We start from the raw sequence: 19,500 nt of genomic DNA, 5'->3' as shown, positions 1-19,500 counted from the left end.
TTTAACTTACTTTTATGAATATATATATATATTTTCACCTAGTTGCTTGCAGTTTAGATTTAAGTGATTGGATCCTCCTCAGAACTGAAGTCAGCTCCCACTATAGACATAACTTTTTTTTTTTCTGCTCTCTCTTTTGCAAAATTTAGGAGTCGGCAAGTTAATAAACCTGATGCCGAGAAGACTGGACATCAGATGATCGAATTTAGTTCATCATTAACATAAGTGTACACAGATATGCGAAAAGGATATATTTTTGGGACGGCAAAATTATGTTTTGTGTGGTATGAGTGAATTTAACGTGTTGTTGTTGCGAATGGTTTCATTAGGAAAGTTGACTCAGTTATTTAATCTAATTATTTGAAATATTGCGGACTAAGTATATTATACATCAAAGAGGACACATTGCTGGGAGAGTGGGAGAATTCATTATGACCAACTTTTCTTGATCCATTTGCAAGCATGCTCTTCTTGCTCATTCTAGATTTTACGGTCTCCACCAATCGGGAACAACTCCAATTGCAGCTTAAGTTGTACTCTAGAGCTGTAATCCAATCTAAAGAGAGATTCCTTCTCTTTTTCTCGCAGTTGATGGTAGATTTCATCCTTTAGCTAATCAATAACTGTGTAGGAATCAAAGCGCATCAAATAGCCCATAACTAAGCAGTGAAAGCAAGGAGCCCAATTCCTCAAGAACTCTCAAAACCTAACCATTATGATTCGTTTAACAAACTCATAACTCCGATCAGGAGTGGGTGGAGAGGATGCACCTTAAAAAATTTCTCGCCGCCAAATGGTACTCTCGTAATTCCCTAAAGCAACGGGGTCGAATCACCTGGTGCCAGAGGAGGAGAATTTGATAGTGGAACAGGAATGGGCACTCGACCCACTTGCGATTATAAATCCGAAAAACTTAAAGAAAAGGCGAAACACTAATAACCTCTTTATTTTTTTTTTTGAAAAAAGGGAAGCATTTGATCTGGGTTTCGGTGGGTTTTCGGATGGAAGGGGGTAAAAGAATCATAATTGCGGACGATTTAAGAGGAAAAGAAGGAAAAAGTTGAAGAAGGATCGACAATAACTGACGTATTGGGACTCGCACTATTTCGCTGAATTCCGAGAGATCTCTCCTCTTTCTCGGTTCGTTCTAGTTATTACTACTTATTGAAAAGGGTGCGGAACTCCTTTTTCCTTTCTCTCCTTCCAATTGGAGAGTAGAAAGGTGGGCGGCACCATCAGAACAAAAGTGGGTGAAGAAGAAGAAGAAGAAGAAGAGAGAGAGAGAGAGAGAGAGAGAGAGCTAGAAGAATCTTATTGGAGTTTTGGGTGTTTGCTATCTGAGAAGAGGACTACGGGGATTGCCCGGTTTGTATCCCTCCCTCTGAATTGGCTTGCTTTTGTTATCTGTAGTAGTTTACATATTTCTTTTAGGACTTTTTGCGTTTTCATGTGAGATTTCGAATTGGGTTTTGGTTGAAGCAGGAAAAGATTGCTTTTTGACCGTGATTTCGAACTGAGTTTTGGTGGAAACTGAAAAAGATTGATCTTTGAATGTGACGTTGAATTGGATTTTGCTTGAAGCGGAAAGGATTGTCTTTTGGACGTGATTTTGATGTTTTGTACGCGTGATTGTGCACTTCTTTCGTGTTGAGTTTGGTTTGAACTGAAAGATTGATTTTCTTTAATGTGATCTCGATTGGTTTTTGCGCTATTGTGTTCTTTTTTGTTGCTGTTCTGTTTTTCCTTTCCGAAGGAGATTTTTAATGGTGGAACTTTCTTTTTATTGTTTTGTTAGGACTAGAAAGAACAGACCTTACATATTTGGATGCCTATTCAAGTTCTACCTTTGGACTTCTGCCATCTTGAACTATTAGGGCAATTTTGGTTACACTTTGGTTGGAGGCAATGATCACTTACTTTAATTCTCGAAGCTCTGGAGTGGAAGTTTTCAAGATCATACGAGGATTCCGTTATCAGATGTGATGCAAGGTTCGGAAGGTTCATAGAAGAGTATTTCTTTTTGGTGTCCAAGACTCCCAGAAACTTCCAAGTCTACTTGGTTGGGAAATTCTTCGGGTGTGCAGATGGCTGCAGATCATAACATGAATTTTGGGGTCTTCCCTCAGTCCTTCTGCAATCAACGCGTGGTTTCGTTCCAGTCTGGGGCGGTCAACAGCAGTGCAGGAGTCATTCCGGGGAGCACAAGCAGTTCTAGTGAGGTTAACGGGATTCCTGGTTTGGTCCTACCAGGGAATGCTGCGATGATGAACAACCCTGCATTGATGATTCAGCAATGTAATTCTCCCAGCAATGGATTTATTGAGCCGGTGCATGGTGTCAAGCAAGGGTCAACGTTGGCGGTGCATTGGTCCTATCAAGAACTAGCGGTGTTGAGGGATGGCCTTGACAAGTATGTTAATTTCTTGTTCATCATGCCAAATGTCTGAAATCCTGTACTCTAATGTATGGTTGAATATCTTTTCGTTACATAGAAGATACCTGTTTAGTTCTGATGCCTCCTCTTGCTTATTTTGAGATCTGTATATGGTACTTTCAATATTGTCTCATTTGTGATGCAATCTGGTCCATCTGGACCTTATGGTGAAAAGATGTTCCTTTCCGATGCTGTTTCATTTGTATAATATATGTATACCTGTTGTGGTGTCTCATTTCTGAAGAGAATGCTTTGTAAACCTTTTGAGTTTGTGTGAGCTGACTATGTTTCTTACTTTTTCAACTATTTGTCGCACATAATTGAAGTTTTATATTTTGTGTGATAGAAAGGATGCATATCCATTTCATTGCTTATTTCTCTACAATTTGTTGCATGTATAGTTACCTGTATTATAGTTCTGAGTGATAGAAGGGATGCCTGTCCGTTGCATTACTTGTTTCTTTTGCTAGCATATATAAAAGTATCTTTCCTATTTTTTATCTGTTATGGATATCTCTCTATTATCACCGTGTTTACATTGTCTCTTGCTTGGTTCTCTGAAATTTTCAGATTTGCTAATGAGCCCAACATCATGAAGTATATCAAGATAGCAGCTAGACTGCCTGAAAAGACTGTAAGGGATGTTGCCATGAGGTGCCAGTGGATGATGGTGAGTACTTCACATGTCAGTCAAATGGAGTTTCTCTGATTATTTCTATAAAACGGATTGTCTTTATTTTTTTTCTTCCATTTTTATGAATTTGACTATCATCTATTATTTGATCAATTATTTTCTTTGCAATTGTTTTCTAAAGATGATATATCTGTCCTTTTCTCTTAGAGTAGCTTGTCTATTATGCAAAGTTAGATGTCTATTTGCTTTTCAGTATGTTTTTCTCTGTTTCTATGGCACAATGTCCATAGTGAATCTATCTCTTGGTTCATTGATTAAGTAATGGCTCTACTTACTATGAGAAAATTTTAGTGGGTACTTGAAAATGGTTTAGAATTAGTAGTCTTTTGTGTGTTTTCCTCCAAATTTGAAGGCATAATCATATTTAAATTGAAAGGTTGTGGAGGGATCTGGTATTCTTGTGTATGAATCATGTCTGAGATGTACAAACTTATTTTGGGTTTACAATTCTTCAGAAATTCAGACAAGTCTTTCATGATGATCATTGGGAAGTATTGTTTGATTGATTTAGCCTAATTCTTCAATGTTTGGTTGTATATGTTAATTCTTTATATGTGGAGAAACCAGATGAGGGATTCTGTTATCTTTATTTTGTGACTGCACATGAATTGTTTTTATTTCTATTTTCTTGGTCACATCAGATCCCTTTTGAAGCACAAACTACAGATAGAGGAATACATAGAGTTGAACATAGTAAAATTTGCTACTGCTTACTTTGCTAGTGATACTTGTAATTGTGGTCTAATTCTGGTTTTCCTTATAGAAGAAGGAAAATGGTAAAAGGCGAAAACATGAAGAATATTATGCAGGAAAGAAGTTAAAAGATGGGAAGGTAACAGTTCTTTTCTCTTCCACAAACTTTTTAAGGTTTGGATTTTTTTTTTATATTACTTGCAGTGGATATTTTTGTTGAACTTCTCCCACACAGTTGTTCAAGTTTTATGCAGCTATCTTTTGATTTTTCCATGAGGTCTATCTGTCACTGTATTATCCTATTCTTAGTTCTTTTCCAAGTTTTCTGTGAGGAAAAAAAGACTATTCTGAATTATTTTAATTGTTAAACATTTGCACAAGGAATTTATATGTGATATTTGATGCAATTCTGTTTTTTGCCAAAAGATCACATGCATGATAATTTCTTCTAGGTGATAACTACTGTGAAAGAAGTATTATACTTAATTTTTGGACCCAAAGATACATAGATTATACTCTTAAGTCATCTAACAAAGAACTACGTACATTTGTTGAAAGGATTGATGTGGCTTCGTATGTTGAAAGGTCTGACATACCTAATTAGTTTGGTGAATGATATTCATTATTTTAATGATGGATGCTGTTCTTCAGGAAATAACCACAGATTCTTCATTGTGGATCAATAATCATCAACTGCAGCAAAGAAATAAGGGTTCCTATTCAGTCATGATGCCTAACGTGAACCACAACAATCAATTTGCACATGAAGGTCTGTCAATCATTCTTGGAATTATTCAGTTGGGATAATTCTTAATTTAGGTTTAGCATTGATACTTATTTTTTCTCTTGTTCGTATCATTTTCACTTGATCTTATTTTTGAAAGTGTTCTTTCTTTGAACTTCATGTACAAGTATGATGTTATGTAACTTGGTGTAGTTACTAGTGTTTTATCTTATAAATATGAATCATATTCTCTTGTATGGTAAATGGACGTCCAAAACTTAATTATGAGAAGTAAATTGCCTCTTTTAGTTCAGGTTGGTTCTCAAGATTGGCAGGGTTATAACCATTTGCCACAATATAGATGTTATGTCTTAGTTAGATGAGTTTGTGGTAAGTCTACTGTGGATTTACAGATTACTCTTTCGAATTTATTTTGGATGTTTTCTTGTGAAGAGATTGACGAGTACAATTATGAATTGAACATACTGAACAAAGTGAAAGTGGGAAGAATAAAGAGGATATAGTAGCTCAGTGGTCAACGTTTTTGTAAATTCTGATGGCAATCTTTTTCTTTTTAAACAAGCAATGGTTGTTTCAGTAATGACCCTATTCCTTAATAGGGTATGCATTATACCTGGACTATATCATCTACATCATTCTTAACTATATTAGGTTATCTAGTGTACAAGTTCTTGTTCAGAATATATATGAGAAAAAGATTGCCAGCGTTTCAGAATGGCCTTCCATGCGGAGATGATTTTTTTTATTGTGGACATGAATTGGATTCTCATTGTAAGAAAAGGGTAGAGCCTTGAAAAAACAGAATACTCAGTCATTCCCCTTATAATTCCAAAACCAAGTTTTCTACATTTTTTTTCTTTATATTTAATTGTGTTCAACTCATTGAGCGTGGTGATTCAGCAAAATGTTTTATGATATGGAGGGAACTGTATTAGTTTTACTTTTTCAAAATTGAATTTAATCGTACATGAACTTTCCTAATCCTTGCTATTTGTATTTCTCACATGTAGGACATCAATTCTACAGTACCATGAACAAGAAGAGGTGATTTACATAGAAATTTTAACTAGGAAATTAACCCAATTTTATTCATGAGAATGCCTTTTGTTGCCATCAACATGGTGTGTTACCCAACAGATTTCATATTCAAACAACCTAATTGTACACATAATGAGGCAATTCTCAGTTTTGACTGTAATTGGATTAAGAACGGATTAAATGTTGTGAATGGAACTGCATGCATGGTAAAGCCAGCCTGAGTTATACTTACATAAAGCTCTGTTGTTGCCATGGTAATGGTTGTTGTTGTCTTGTAGGCTTGTAACATATATGGTACTTTGCTGAGTTCCCTGAGAATATACCTTCTACTTCACCATGAGAGTAGTGTACAAAGAAAATATAAGGAAGAGATGCTTTTCAAAGTAGAAGTTGGACACCATAATTTATTTCTTGCATTGAACTGAATATCTAATAATTGGTCATGATTCATGACAATTGCAATGGTGCTCTTCATGTTGTTTTCAGGATCAACCCTCCATGCTATGTGCTTTACTTCCTCCTTATAGGTCTGGTCTCCTCTTTTAGTAAATGATATAGTGGACGGAAGTTGGATATAACTAAACTAAGCTAGATAGACTATAGCTGACAACTTGTTAATTAAATTAAGAAGAATTTCAAGCATTTTTATTGGTAAGAACTAGGATTTCAGTTGACTTATATAGTATCTTTTTTCTTGAAGATCACATATTTAGATAGTTATTGGTTGAATCTCAATTGAATGTCCACCAAATGTTTCTTGTTATGTTATCTTTATTTTTTATTACAATTAAGTATATATTGGATGGTGATGTTATCAGTGATGCATCTCTCTCTGTCCATCTTGCCCTTTTTTAATTGACATTTTTCTTTCTTTTGGAAGTTGATGAGTGCCAATTTTTGTCTATAACAACTTGTCCATCTTTCTTTACCTCTTTTACCCATCATTTGGGGGTGATATTCATCAGAGCCCTTTCCTTGTATATGTGTATTTCACCAAAAGTATGAATTATTAGTTTATATTATTAAATTGGAAATATTTTAGGAGTTCTCATATTCTCATTTTGCTTAACTGTTGGTTTGATAAATTTCTATTTCCTTTAGCTGAATGGGCTTTCCTTGTTTTAGTTAACAGGAATTCATTCATAGGAGAGATTCTCTGATTGAACTAATTTGTTTTCCCCATTGTATTTCATTAGCTTGTCTCTACCATGAATGTTTTCTTCTCTTTATTCTTGTAGCCCCAGTGATTGACAGTGCAACATGGCATCTATTAGAAGAAAACTCCCAACTTATTAATCAGATTTCAGCAAATCTTGAAACTTTCCAGGTTTGTATCTTTGCTTCTTCACTCTACTTTGGTTTGAGATGTGCTGTACACTCTTATGTTCTCTATTATTCTTGCAGTCATCTAATATCTAGATACACTGGCAGAAATCAACTCTCTATCTAATAAAAATAGATAAAGTTGTGCTTTTCCATTACAAGCATATGAAGGATCAGGTAGTGATGCTTTAGTGGTCTTCTACACATATATATATATATATATGACACTGAAAATTTCAACTGTCTTATTTTGCTCTAGTTCTCAATTTCCATTCCACAGTTTTAGTAAGGTTATCTTTTCCTGTTAATGAAACTCTTGTGGATGTTTGTTTGTTGACATTGTTTTAACCAATTTTCCCTTGATTACTTCTATATGATGACTTTGTCACTCTACGGTCAAATGGTGTTTGAGATTATCTCATATCTCCTTGTCACTCTACAGTCAAGTAGTGTTTGAGATTATCTCGTATCTCCGCATACAACAGTCCAGGGAACCATTAAACAGAAAATTGTGTTCTTTTTAGATGTTTGGTTATGTATTTAGCCACAGTGCTGACTGGGATTGAGTTCATCATATGTGAAAAAATTGAGAAAGTTTTTCAAAAAATTAAAGACTTTCTGAAAATCAAGATAAGACCAAGAACCTTGAGAAACAGGAAAATCTTAATGGTCCAAGTTCTGCATTGGAAATCAAAGTGTCTAAATTGAAAGCCAAGATTCAAGAAGGTAAAGTACAATGCTATAAATAATTAAAAGGAGGTTTGACATTTCTAGTCCACTTTTTCTATAAAAACAATATTTTCTTTGAGTTTAGGGACTCTTTTGAACTTAAGGGACTTCTAACTTGGTTTAGTAACCAAACATACTTTTATCTTTTTCATGTCTAATTAAGTTTACTCTCTAGAAAATCAAAACTAAGAAATAAAACTAACTAATCGAGTTCAAGGCTTAGTCTCAAATCAAACAATGCCTTATGGAATGGAGAATTGAAAACCTTTTAGGAAGGGCAAGCGGTCAAAGATACAGAAATTCTCATTATCATGTGAATTGTGAAATTAAAAACATTTACTAGTACATCCAATAGATTTGCTTGTGAGTAGAGTGGTTCTTGCACCACTTTCTGGTTTCTATCTCATTTACTGATAAATCTTAAGTATCTGGTGCGATGATTTATTTTTCTTTGAAGACAAATATTTTCGGAGATATCATGTCAACTTGATTCTCTCTTTCTATGTTCTTAATTTCTTGGCACTTTGATGTTGGTTTTCAGTAAAAAATATATACTTAGTTTGTGATTTCCACTTTAGACCTTTCATTTTTTTTGCCAGGTACTTAACAACATTGATCTCTTCAATCGTGTGAGAAACAATATCACGGCTACTCTGGATGGGTAAACCATTATTCTACAAGTTATGATAATGAATAGTCGATTGGTATTCATGTAATTCTAAACAATTTTTTTTGTTTTTTTTTTTAAAGCAGCATGAGTCAAATGCCTGGTATTATGAGTAGAATGCCTCCTTTGCCTGTCACAATGAATGAGAAACTTGTTGATTCCTTAATGATCAGTACCCCAATGGTAAGTCCTGTTTGTTTTCTGTTCTGCTTTCTTCAATATTACTCTGTTTGATTCCATATGTTGGTCAGTTCTTATTGATCTAAGAGTAATGAACAGAACACACTTCATAAAGCTGAACTTTCTTGACCATACAGCATATAGACAAAATTGTTTGATGATGCTCCTTTTGAAATCAGTATATTTTGTTGACTTGTTAACCCTATTTCATTTTCTCAGTGATATTATCTTGAAGTACCAACTTTCTCCGATTTATTTTTGATGTCCGTTACCTTTTGAAGGCTCATGCACCTGGCAGCAGTCATCCGAAGGACGAACCAAGATGCTGGTGATTTAATGTGGGAAGAGAGTGGTACTTTGTAATTACACAATCTTCATCTGTGAATGTACAAATAGAGGGTGTCACATGTGGTAACACTGAGAGTTACAGAAACAACTCCACTGGCATACATCTATCTATATCTCTCTCGCTTTCTGGTTCTCTCACTCTGGAATACACGTCGGCAGGAGCGTCATGCATCGGAATGTCCTCGTTTTTCTGGCCCTTCAAGAAGAGTTCAAAAATTCCATCTTGAAGGAGGAGACCAAGGAGCTGACTAAAATTGTGGCAATCAAGTATGCTTTGCGTATAACCAGAGGAGGCCTGCTGTGCTTTTCTCTAAAGCCTCTCTGTAGATGCTTCATAGTTCATAGTTCATAGAGTGGGTACTTCAACTACACTGTTAGGTTCTGGCAGATAAATGATTCTTTTACTTTTACATGATGTCCTTTTTCCTCAGGACAGAGTTGTAGTTTATAAAGTTCTAGTCCTAAAACCAAATTACTTGTGAACGATATATCTGTTGATATATCTGCTATGCAATTAGTATTTCTCCTGGTTCTGTCTGTCTTCCTTTTTTATTCCACTCTACAATATTTCTTCCTTGTTCTTGATGAATTTGAACATTGTAGCCTATGAGATTCTAGTGAGAATCTCACCAATAGTTCTTATTATTCTGTCAGACCATTCTTATACTCAAATGCTGTCCTCTCTTGCAACATCATCAGAATGCAACAGGATTCAGAAACAAACACACCCAGAAATATCTTGTTAAAAAAAAATCGTAATTTTCTTTGAATTTATTGTATAGACTGCAGACTTTTATTGATGGAAGGACAGCTTACATAGAAGAAGACATCATTGAAGAGATTGAAGAGAGCTACCTTACCATGACTTTAAATATATGAGAGTACATCAGTCTTTATTTCATCCTCTGCTTCTTCAAGTCTAGAATGACAAATCTAAGTTGAAAGCGAACAACAGCTTCGGATAGGACACCTTTTAGCCGTTTGCCATAAATTATCTTCAGTAGTCCCCAAGCATCATATATGATTCTTGAGATTGCAATAGATAGTTTAAAAGGGCAATTTTTGGTATTATTAAATATGAAGATGTGAACTGTTTTCATACTAAATCTAATTATGGATTAACTTGATGAGAAAGGGTATTAACGAAAAGTTTTAATTGCAAGCTATCTGAGGTGCTACTGTCACATTGGAGTACCTTCTAGCCGAGTCACAGCCCACTCTGTTTTCATATGTTACACTCAAATATCCAACTTGATGCCATGGTAGGATTAAATTATCAACCACCTTTGAGATGTACAGGGGAAAAGGACAAGATTGTGAGCATAAAAGGGTAAACAATTCCCTCTTTTGTTCAATTCTGAGCCCCCAATTAAGCTATTTACATATTAGCTACCAAGGTATTTCACATGAAGTTTGGCCCATAGCTTCTTTTTCTGTCAAGAAAACATGCAGCTAACGAGATACTTCATTTTTCCTCTTCCTTTCCCATATCAGCAGAACGCAGGAGAGCAGCCATCACTTCCTGAAGAACATGAGTCGTATCGCTGTAGCAAACCTGCGTTAGAGCAATGCTTCGACTCTTGACCGCACAGTGCAGCTGTAAATCAAAATTAAACCAACATAGTCAAATGAAGGCAGATTTATCATGATAAAATAACAAGGTCGATGAGCAGCTTGATTCATCGGCTTGTAACGTCACATACAGATGTATTGATAAAATAGCGAATATCTCGGCAATCACACTAAGATGAGTTGTTACCAAGAATATATCAAACTTAACAAAGGATATCCTCATAGTTTATGAGAAGATTGTATGCAGTTGACTTGTGCCTAAGTCCAATTAAAAGCACCTAACCACTCTACAGACAGAAGATATGCTTTAAGTTTCTGAATAGAAAAGCTTTGGCTGGTCTTTGTAGGCTGCTCCAAGTTGACTTGAACAAAAAGAACAAGGAGGTCCAAAGGCCCCCTCTAGGATTCTTACCGTTAATTTGATCTTACTGATAATTTGGTGCTTCATGAAACAGTAATTAACAATGATAAATAAACAAAAGTATCTGAAGGATACTATTTGTTTGTTTATTTATTTATTTATTGAGAAAAGATTGGGGATCAGACCTCAATTAGAATAGCATCATCAGGACACTATTAATTGGGACTACATATTTACATCCACCCCATTCAAGAAATTGAATTAGATAAAAGCCAACTATCTAGTATCTACTGATCCTTAAATTACTGATTCAAGTTGCTAGAAGTACTTAGTAAACATTGACTGCGATAAATAACTCCAATTGGTGCATGTATTTAATATGTGAAAGAGAAGACTAGAACATTTCCAAAATATGAAATGCCAACAGTTTTTCTTTTCTATCTTGTGATTTTCATAGAGTAAAAAAAGAATTTACAGTTTTACTTGCAAGAAGAGAGAGAAATGCATTGTTACCTCTTCCATGAAGTAGAAGAGCTTGTTGGCTAGGTCAGTGAGAGACTTTTTATCTGCATCTCTTGCATTTGAAATAACCTGGTTGAGATCACAATACAAGAAGGTGGCCTTGAGACGGAGTTCTCTTCCAATTAGATCCCATGAATCCTCATCGTCGTCAATCAGATCATCCTCCATCGATATAAAGTCGAACATGCACTTCCTTATTCGACAAACGCACCCCTTCCACTGCATCCCTTCCATTGCTCTTGCTTCCTTGTGTGCCTATTTCTAGATAAAAATAAAGAAAGCCAACTGTGACGATCCAACTCAAAGGAAATTGAGAAGGTTCATTAACAAGACTAAAACTCTGTACCTAGGTTCAGATCAGAAGACAAAAGGGAAAGAACACAAGAAGGGAGAAGGCAAACTGATTCTTAGCATTTGTTCAGAAGTAACAGATGGCACCTAATGCATTAGAGAGAGCAACACAAAAGGGGTAAATTGGTCAACATATAAAATCCAAAATAGGGAAAGGATGAGCTGTGTGCTGGCCTCATGTAACCAGAAAATAAAGAAATGGGAAGCAAAATAGGAAACCATCAAAATAGAAGAGAAAACTATGAGGTGCTCATGCTCTAGCCACTTCTAACCATGAGATTCCAGGGGAAGAGCAGGTCAGAGACTTGGATGGGGAGAAAAGGATCATTTCAATTCTCATCATATTGGTAAAACTTGAAATCTTCTTATATTCATGAAATTACATTCCTAACCCTTATATGGGTCAGCTTGTGAGTGAAACATAAGCATTGAATATAAATAAACAGCTTATGGAATGGTGTGGGAAGCTCAATCATTCAATCAATGCCTGAAAAATGAATCATTCCCATAAAGAAAATGAGATCTATGATTAGACAAGAACAGATGTTGTAGAAGAGGGCCATTACTTTAAAAATAAAAAGATTTGGTTTAACAGAGAAAGAACAATAGTTGATGAACTTTTCCCAACTCCTATTGCAGGCAGAGGAACATTCAGTAACAAAGTATATAAAAAAGCAAGATAATTAAAGTGCTTCAGAAGATGGAAGAATACCATCTGAAGTTCTTTCTTCCCCCAATAAATGATTCTCCTATTTCTTTCCCATTCTTTGCATCTATGCCTCTCACCCTTAAATTCCTTAATAAAATGACGACACTGCCCCTAAGTTTCCAAAATCTTTTGGCTAAAATCATTTAGTAAAAGCAATAAAACAGGATTTTTTTTTTTAATTTTTATTTTTTGTCCTCAGAGGAGGACATGCAAGGATGTAGAAGCTCATTACCTCTCAATTAACATATAAACTAAAAGAATAACATGAGATCATGGGATCACGTCTCAACCCACTACTACCTCATCAAAGAGAAGAACACCCATCACAGATTTCTCTAGTTTAATACCAAACCCACCTCAAATTAGATCTTCCATGCACTAATAATATCTTCCATGTAAAGGAAGAGAACAAGAAACTTTGATCTAATAGCGAAAAAGGCAAAAAGGAAAAGGAGAACCAAGCTGAAAGGAGAATAACAGATGCCTGCAAGAAAAGTAATAGATGAGACTCACTTTGGTTCTTGCAAAGGATCCCACCAAATTGGATACCTTCGTCAGAGGATTCACTATTGTTTTTCTTATTATCATTCTGTCTCGGAGCAAACCGTATAAATAGCAGGAATTGTACAATGCTCCGTTTGCTTTACCAACTATAAATTTAAAAAATAACCATATACGTTATTATATAAGATTAGATATTTATACGGTATTATATGTATGCTAAAATACCCATCTATATACTAGAGAAAGATAAGCTTATGCTAATTGGAAGCTATTAATTTATTAGGGAGCTCTTCATTTAGCCATTATGGATATCCTATGGCTTTCAAAGAGGTGACTCGGTCTATCTGTCGTAGCAAAACAGTAGCAAGAAAGCTCCCGAAACCTCACGTTTATCCCGTAATTATCGTTGGTGACCGAGAAACTTACAATGTACCCGGAGGTAAAGCTGTAACATATTGCCTGATGATTTCAACTATTTAATGGTGAATTATAGGCTTACTCCGGGATACGTACAAATTCCTGTTAATCAACTGCTTTTTATAGGATATGAAGAGAAGGTTGAAGGAAACGATTGAAAACGAAAATGCCTTTTGTAATATTATCGATGATTAAAATGGCATTCATAAACCTGGCTTAATTAATAGCCACTATCTTTATGGATCACACTGTACCTTTTACCAATTTGCATTGATTTGAGGCATATTCGGGGCCAAAAAGACGGCCTGAGTCACGGTCTGGTCTAGTGTCAAAGCCGAAGGCTACTTGAGCAGCGCATGGGTTTGCAATACATTGACAAACCCCAACACAGGCTTAGCCTTTGTCTTTGTTTCGAGGCCGATCATGTGCGAATCGATCGAAACACACCATCAAATCAATGCTAGTAAATAGTTAAATAAAACTGAACCAGATTTCTGTGATTGTCCTGTCCAGATACCACATAGGTAAGCTGCATTACAGTAGAAAACAACTGCAAACTAAACCTGAGGAGGATTCGAACACAAGGAAGATGTGTATAGGAAATGCTCACTTTTCGGCAATTCAACAAATTTATCACTCGCAAAAGAGAAACTTTGAAAGGCACTGATCATTCTGTAATAGTTATTATAAAGCAACACGCAGCAAAAGTAGCTGCAGAAGTCAAACGGAAGATTATATCCAAGGCAAATGTCTCTGCATAGTTATCAAAGAATATCGTTAGCTACCTAGAAAAGCACAGAAATTTGATTGAATCCTTGCCTAACATTGGCAAGGTGCATACAATTCTGACTAGAATCAACATACTGTATACTTTAGTCAATATCGTTTTACCTGGACTAGTAAACAGATAAAGGGTGCATCGCAAAATAAAAATTGTTATGATTTGTCATCCACCCATTTCATTACAATAAATTCTTCTAAACCAATCAGTTCAAAGACTGGCAGAAGCAATCGCACACAATCCCATCCATTCCTTGCTCCAGAAAGAGTAGGAGTGGCCAAGCTAAACTGATTGCAGTCAACTTTGTTTTATCACATGGAGGAAAAAGAAAAAGAAAAAAAGAAGTGACATCATGTAATGTAAAGGCTCATGATCAGACAATAGAGAAGCACTGTCATCAATTTCTTCATTAGCTCAAACTCTCATAGTCGGATTGTGATGTCATACGAGTTACAATGACATTTACAGCAATATCCAATCGAAGAACCACAATTTCTCCAAGATGTACACCTAAAGGTAAGCTACTTTTGTCACACTATAAGATGAAAGTAAAAGTGACACTTTTCCAAAATGGTGGGAAACACAGAAGCAAATAAAGATATTGAAAGCACTCACTTCTTCGTGAGGACAGAGAACCCTCAACTTGCCTCCACAGCTTGTTTGTCTTCATGTTGTCCTGTAGGTAGCTCCTGCGTTGTTGTTGGGTTACTCACCTGTTCACTCTCAGTCGCAACATTCGACGCATGATTTCCATCAACTGGAGCAAGGGGAGAGGTCCTGCCCGAGGTCGAAACCAAGTCATGCTCTCCAGATAGCTTTGATGTGTTCAGTGCATGGCAGTGTGGGCAATAGTATGTCACATATGGGAAATCTTCTTTCCGGGCCAACCCTGCAAATAATTGATGATAGAATAATTGCTACTGAGAGTTGTTTAACATCAACAAAGAAAGCCCGAAATCCATTTGACGCACCATTATGCATATGACAATTCCCACATATGAGCGCATAGGACTGCGACGGATCCTCACCCACAAGCAGTGCAGCAATTCGGGCAATCCATCCCCCATCATTTGTTCCTGAGCCTCTATAGTGCTCAACGACCTTCTGAGCCTGAGTGGCAACTTCTTGGCCATCACCACCAGATTCATGGGTTGGTTCATTGACAATGTGAGAAATTGCGGTGCCCCCGCTGTTATTGCTTCTCGCTTGCCCTTGCTTCCTATTCCTGAGCCCATTTGACTGCACCATCTCAACATCATTGCTTTTACCCATTGGTGCTTCAGTTTTTGTTTCATCTTCAACATGGACTTTCAAGCCAGACTCTGCCCCCAACTTAGATGCCAAAACAGCAGCTGCTGCAGCCTTTGCAGCTGGATCAAGGTCGTATTTCTGCAAAAACCTAAGGTCAGTAAAAACCACAACCACTAGACAAAGCACACTAAATGCATGTCTTCAGGTTCTCAGGAAATCTGTGCACTACTAACTTGAATAAGTTGTTGTGTGGTGTAATAGTTTGTTCTCTCTTTAAGCTCATCAATCTTAGCTTTTCTCTCAGCTCGCAAGCTTTCAAGTGTTTTCTGGTCCTTGCGGTCAACTGCACGTGGAAATATGAACTAAATCATTTAAGTGTAAGAGCCACATCTACTAATACCATAATAAACTAAATTTATCTGAGAAATACCAGAGGCAATAAAGTGAACTTTCCAAAATTGAAGGCAAACTTAGATATTTGATTGAATTAATTAGAAGAAAATAAGATGGGCCTGCAAATAAAGCTAAGTTATATCTAAAGATTCACTAAAGCTGATGACTCGAGATCAAAACTGCACAAAAAGCAGAGAGCTACATAAAGAAGCAAATTGAATGGTATTTGCTCTGTCAATTTTGGCCATATTTCATATCCAATTGGTTGCAGTTCTAGGTCATGAGACACCAAGTGGTGAATATCCAGGAGAAGACCAATAAAATAGACTTGCCCACTAGTATGAATGGAGAAGGCCAACAGTAGCATTAAAGAATTGCAAAAGAGGCTCTATAGATCAAGAAGAAAACAGAAGGTCAATAGTTATAAGATAAGTCATGGTAACAAGGTAGTTCAGAAAAGATGATTAGTGAATGACAGTTGGAATCAAGCTGAATTGTAATTCTTCTCTCTATCTGTCCATTACTATTTCACAACATACATTGTTAAATAAGGTATGAATTGATTCACTAGAAGAGTGTCAAAAAAAAATATAATACATCACTTTCTAAAGTGAAAAAGTTAATAGCATCTACACAGCAAGAAAAGGCAAAAGCAAACATTGGGGAGTTGGAACAACTTATGATGACTTGAGGCTAGTGGTAAAATGACAAGAAATGCTCGAAGTGTTCAGAAACACAGCAACAAAGTTCAACAATGAAATGAGAAAAAAATTTAAGGCATCGTTAATCCTATAGGTTCAATTTTAGAGCAAGTTAATAGAATTTATTAATATATCTGGTAGTGTTTTCTCCAGCTTAACCAAATAAGGAGAAAGAACAAGTTCATCACTTTGTAATGAAAGTTATTATCTCTAAAAATAAAATGCCCTACAAAATTTAAGAAATAGTTATAAACTTTATAAGATACTTAATCACGGTTTCAAAAACTGTAACTCTTTCATAGATATTATTTATTAATGACTGCAAAAAGATTCCACTTGATCTTCTGTAAAAGTAGTTATTAAGATTAATTGATTAGATAAGCTAATAATAAGATAACATTAAAATGAAGGATGAAAACACATGAGAAGGACTAGCATTCATGCAGGACCAACTTAAGCTTCATATTCAATTTTAATGGTGACAAAATAATGTCTTTAATTGTTCCAAACTAAAAGTGTAGACGAGATCCAACTTCACTAAATTCCTGTGTGAAAGTAGTAGACTCAATCATTCAATTACTTGAGAGCCATTAAAAAGAACATATAATCACAACCATAACATTGTTCATCATGACAAATTGATCTCCAGAAGAGCCATATGGGAGATAATACAAGTCATAGAAGGCTGCTTAATTGCAATACCAAACTATAAGGTCAAAGTTCTTAGTTCCTTAATGAGACAGAAACTGAATTGTTAGAAAAATTTTGTAATACTTACGCATCCTTGTAAATCTTATGAGTGCTGAATAGATTATAGAAGATAAACCAGGTAAAACAAACATAGGCAAAACTCGAATTGCCCTCATTTGCCAGTTCAAATCCACAGATCTTGTTGTCATGATAGCATAAACCACTGCTACTACCTGATAAGAATATGACAGCATAAGCACCTACATTAGGTGGAGCATATTACAAGAGAGAAACAAGTCAAGCATGTATTGTCATAAATGCGAACAAGCTCACATCTATTGGTGAAAAGTATCATGATAATCTCAAGAGCAGCATATCACATGCATGAATTTTGAGCAGGTGAAATACTTGCATTAACAAAAAAAAAAAAGGTAGGTTTATTTGCAGCATATGACACGTAATCTATAGTAAATTAGTTATCTCGCATAAACAAAGGTACCAGGTACCAAAATGTCCATGTAGTTCAGAATCATAACCTGGTGGTTGTACACCATATCTTTTGATTAGATAAAGGGGTGAGTAGACTTTCATAAAGTCAGATAGTTGTGATCAATTGTTAACAACGATAAGGGACGGACCGAGGGCTATGACTGCAATCTATCACAGTATGATGCATTTGACAGTTTCATTAGTGTGCTCTTTCCTCTTCCTATTCCTACCTGTTGTCTTTGTTTCAAGCAAAATTAATGTACTGCCTCTTTAACTTTCTTCATTGTCAAAGTGAGAATAGAATTTTTGCAATACCAAATTGAGAAGACTATGGTGTTTGGAAAATGTTGAGTGATGCAACAACATAAAGGAGACCAATGTTTAATGCAACATAAGGAACAATAAGATGGTTATACCACTTCAAGACAAAGATGCAAATAATTAATTCACTTCCCGACATAGGGAACAATAAGTTGGTTCACAATATGATCACCCTTGAAGAAAAAGATAGTACATTATTAAATCAATGAATTATTTCTCCAAAGAATATTTTCAAGAGCTTCATTTCCTTACATAGGAAAGTCCTACTCCTAACCAACTAATCTCAACTTTTGACCAGCCAATGAATATGTACAATATGACTCATTGTACATATATGTGCTAAAGTCCTATTCACATTGAACTGTGTAGTTTGAACTTTGAAGTATTTAAGCTAACTTATCGTCATTATGTTTACATATAACACATCAACAACAAAGTGCAGGCAGGCAGGCAGGCAGGCACTATGGACTTGGAAGTCGATATACTAGGAAGATTATGTGAACCTATTACAGTAACGTCAGATTAGTTTCTCCCCTTAGACTTAACATAGATGATAGTTTTGCCAGAATTCTACCCAATTTGTGGCATGTAATTTGATACACGATAAGAAAGGGTATAAAAGTACAAATCAAGTGGAATACAAGAAAACCGCACCGCAAAAACTACAAACTCTTATAGTAATCGTATCAGAATTCCTCAGCTCAAGTCGGAATATATCAATAGTTACACTAAAAATTTCTACAAAACTCACCATAAACCCAACAAAGGACTAAAAAGTATCGAACAAAAAACGCACCTCAACCATGACGGATAGAACAATGAGATTCCTAACCATCTTCCTCGAGGACTGCGCCCTCCGCTTCATCCTCGCGTGAACCGAAGCCTCCTCCTTCGACAAGTACTTTAACCTCTTCTCGTAATCCTCACTCCTCCCCCCGAATAAACCCCTCCAGATTCTTGACAAGATTCCCCTGCGCTGCTTCTTCACCTCCGACTCCCCCGCCGCGGAAGACGACTTCACTTCCTCCTCCCCCGCCGCCGCCGCCGCCGCCGGAGTAGCTTCCTCCGCCATTCCCTAAACCGGATCGAATTAGAGATCGAGGGAGCAAAGAAGGAGAGGCGATTGAGGTCGGATCTGAGGAAGGAAGGAAGGAGCAGAAGGGGATCGGATCTGAGAGGTAACCAAGAGATGGCTAAGGATCGGATCTCGACGGCGTGGGGAAGGAGAAGAGTGGAGCTTCGGGTTTTGGATTCTTTGCTTTGCTTCTGACTTGGGGGATTTGGCCGCGCTTTTGAGTACCAGCTCCTCCTCCCCACGTCTTGAAGAGAATAAACTACTAAATGGTAACAATTTCTTCACTAGTGCTCGGCGAGATCGGCGAGGGACAGAGATGGATAAAGCCCATCGATAAGGTGGGCTTTATCCGTGCGTGCGTTGCCTTTTGGAGTTTAGACAATTAGCTATCCGACTCCTTTATCCGGATCTCAGTGTCAGATTATAAGACTTCGATAAACGAGGTTCATGACCAATATTCACTATCAGATGTATTAGAAAAAATCATCCTATATCTTATTTTTAGACCCAAA

General features: G+C 36.3%; 3 protein-coding genes across 11 annotated transcripts; 1 reads left to right on the top strand and 2 right to left on the bottom strand.

The window, feature by feature from the left end:
• The first annotated feature begins 929 nt into the window (after positions 1-929).
• LOC140763479 (uncharacterized) lies at positions 930-9,382 on the top strand. Of its 4 annotated transcripts, none has more exons than XM_073101685.1 (9): positions 930-1,365; positions 1,796-2,410; positions 3,005-3,104; positions 3,895-3,960; positions 4,473-4,590; positions 6,843-6,931; positions 8,256-8,317; positions 8,407-8,506; positions 8,785-9,382. In XM_073101685.1, exons 2-9 carry the CDS (start codon positions 2,085-2,087, stop codon positions 8,833-8,835), a joined length of 912 nt encoding a protein of 303 aa, XP_072957786.1. In that variant the 5' UTR covers positions 930-1,365; positions 1,796-2,084; the 3' UTR covers positions 8,836-9,382. The 4 variants fall into 4 exon arrangements, with proteins under 4 accessions (XP_072957786.1, XP_072957784.1, XP_072957783.1 ...); XM_073101683.1 differs by having other exon boundaries at positions 934-1,365; positions 1,875-2,410; positions 3,892-3,960; XM_073101682.1 differs by having other exon boundaries at positions 934-1,365; positions 3,892-3,960.
• Positions 9,383-10,096: 714 nt separating this feature from the next.
• Positions 10,097-12,979, bottom strand: LOC140763156 (photosynthetic NDH subunit of lumenal location 3, chloroplastic-like). 4 transcript variants are annotated; one of them, XM_073101222.1, is made up of 3 exons: positions 12,880-12,979; positions 11,298-11,567; positions 10,097-10,448 (listed from the first exon to the last, which is right to left on the bottom strand). In XM_073101222.1, exons 2-3 carry the CDS (start codon positions 11,538-11,540, stop codon positions 10,317-10,319), a joined length of 375 nt encoding a protein of 124 aa, XP_072957323.1. In that variant the 5' UTR covers positions 11,541-11,567; positions 12,880-12,979; the 3' UTR covers positions 10,097-10,316. The 4 variants fall into 4 exon arrangements, with proteins under 4 accessions (XP_072957323.1, XP_072957324.1, XP_072957325.1 ...); XM_073101223.1 differs by lacking the exon at positions 12,880-12,979 and adding an exon at positions 12,723-12,860; XM_073101224.1 differs by lacking the exon at positions 12,880-12,979 and adding an exon at positions 12,370-12,430.
• Positions 12,980-14,444: 1,465 nt separating this feature from the next.
• On the bottom strand, positions 14,445-19,368 carry LOC140763676 (uncharacterized protein At2g24330). Of its 3 annotated transcripts, none has more exons than XM_073101965.1 (6): positions 18,710-19,368; positions 17,192-17,336; positions 15,553-15,662; positions 15,040-15,457; positions 14,684-14,957; positions 14,445-14,578 (listed from the first exon to the last, which is right to left on the bottom strand). In XM_073101965.1, the coding sequence occupies exons 1-5, from the start codon at positions 18,983-18,985 to the stop codon at positions 14,707-14,709; spliced, it is 1,200 nt and encodes a 399-aa protein (XP_072958066.1). In that variant the 5' UTR covers positions 18,986-19,368; the 3' UTR covers positions 14,445-14,578; positions 14,684-14,706. The 3 variants fall into 3 exon arrangements, with proteins under 3 accessions (XP_072958066.1, XP_072958067.1, XP_072958065.1); XM_073101966.1 differs by having other exon boundaries at positions 14,445-14,957; positions 18,710-18,988; positions 19,097-19,368; XM_073101964.1 differs by having other exon boundaries at positions 14,445-14,957; positions 18,710-19,367.
• Between the last annotated feature and the right edge of the window lie 132 nt (positions 19,369-19,500).

Source organism: Typha angustifolia, chromosome 7 (genome assembly GCF_048772165.1).
Source record: "Typha angustifolia cultivar Huaian chromosome 7, ASM4877216v1, whole genome shotgun sequence".
NCBI lineage: Eukaryota > Viridiplantae > Streptophyta > Magnoliopsida > Poales > Typhaceae > Typha > Typha angustifolia.
Note: the sequence above shows the minus strand (reverse complement) of the source record. Positions and strands in the feature narration are given on the sequence as shown.

Coding starts and splice junctions, on each gene's coding strand:
- LOC140763479 (XM_073101683.1), top strand. CDS start 2,085: ATGGCTGCAGATCATAACATGAATTTTGGGGTCTTCCCTCAGTCCTTC. Junction 2,411..3,004: donor TTGAGGGATGGCCTTGACAA/GTATGTTAATTT, acceptor TGAAATTTTCAG/ATTTGCTAATGAGCCCAACA. Junction 6,932..8,255: donor CAAATCTTGAAACTTTCCAG/GTTTGTATCTTT, acceptor TTTTTTTGCCAG/GTACTTAACAACATTGATCT.
- LOC140763676 (XM_073101965.1), bottom strand. CDS start 18,985: ATGGCGGAGGAAGCTACTCCGGCGGCGGCGGCGGCGGCGGGGGAGGAG. Junction 15,663..17,191: donor CATAAGATTTACAAGGATGC/GTAAGTATTACA, acceptor TTCCACGTGCAG/TTGACCGCAAGGACCAGAAA. Junction 15,458..15,552: donor CCACACAACAACTTATTCAA/GTTAGTAGTGCA, acceptor AGGTTTTTGCAG/AAATACGACCTTGATCCAGC.
- LOC140763156 (XM_073101222.1), bottom strand. CDS start 11,540: ATGGAAGGGATGCAGTGGAAGGGGTGCGTTTGTCGAATAAGGAAGTGC. Junction 10,449..11,297: donor TCTTCTACTTCATGGAAGAG/GTAACAATGCAT, acceptor TTTGATTTACAG/CTGCACTGTGCGGTCAAGAG.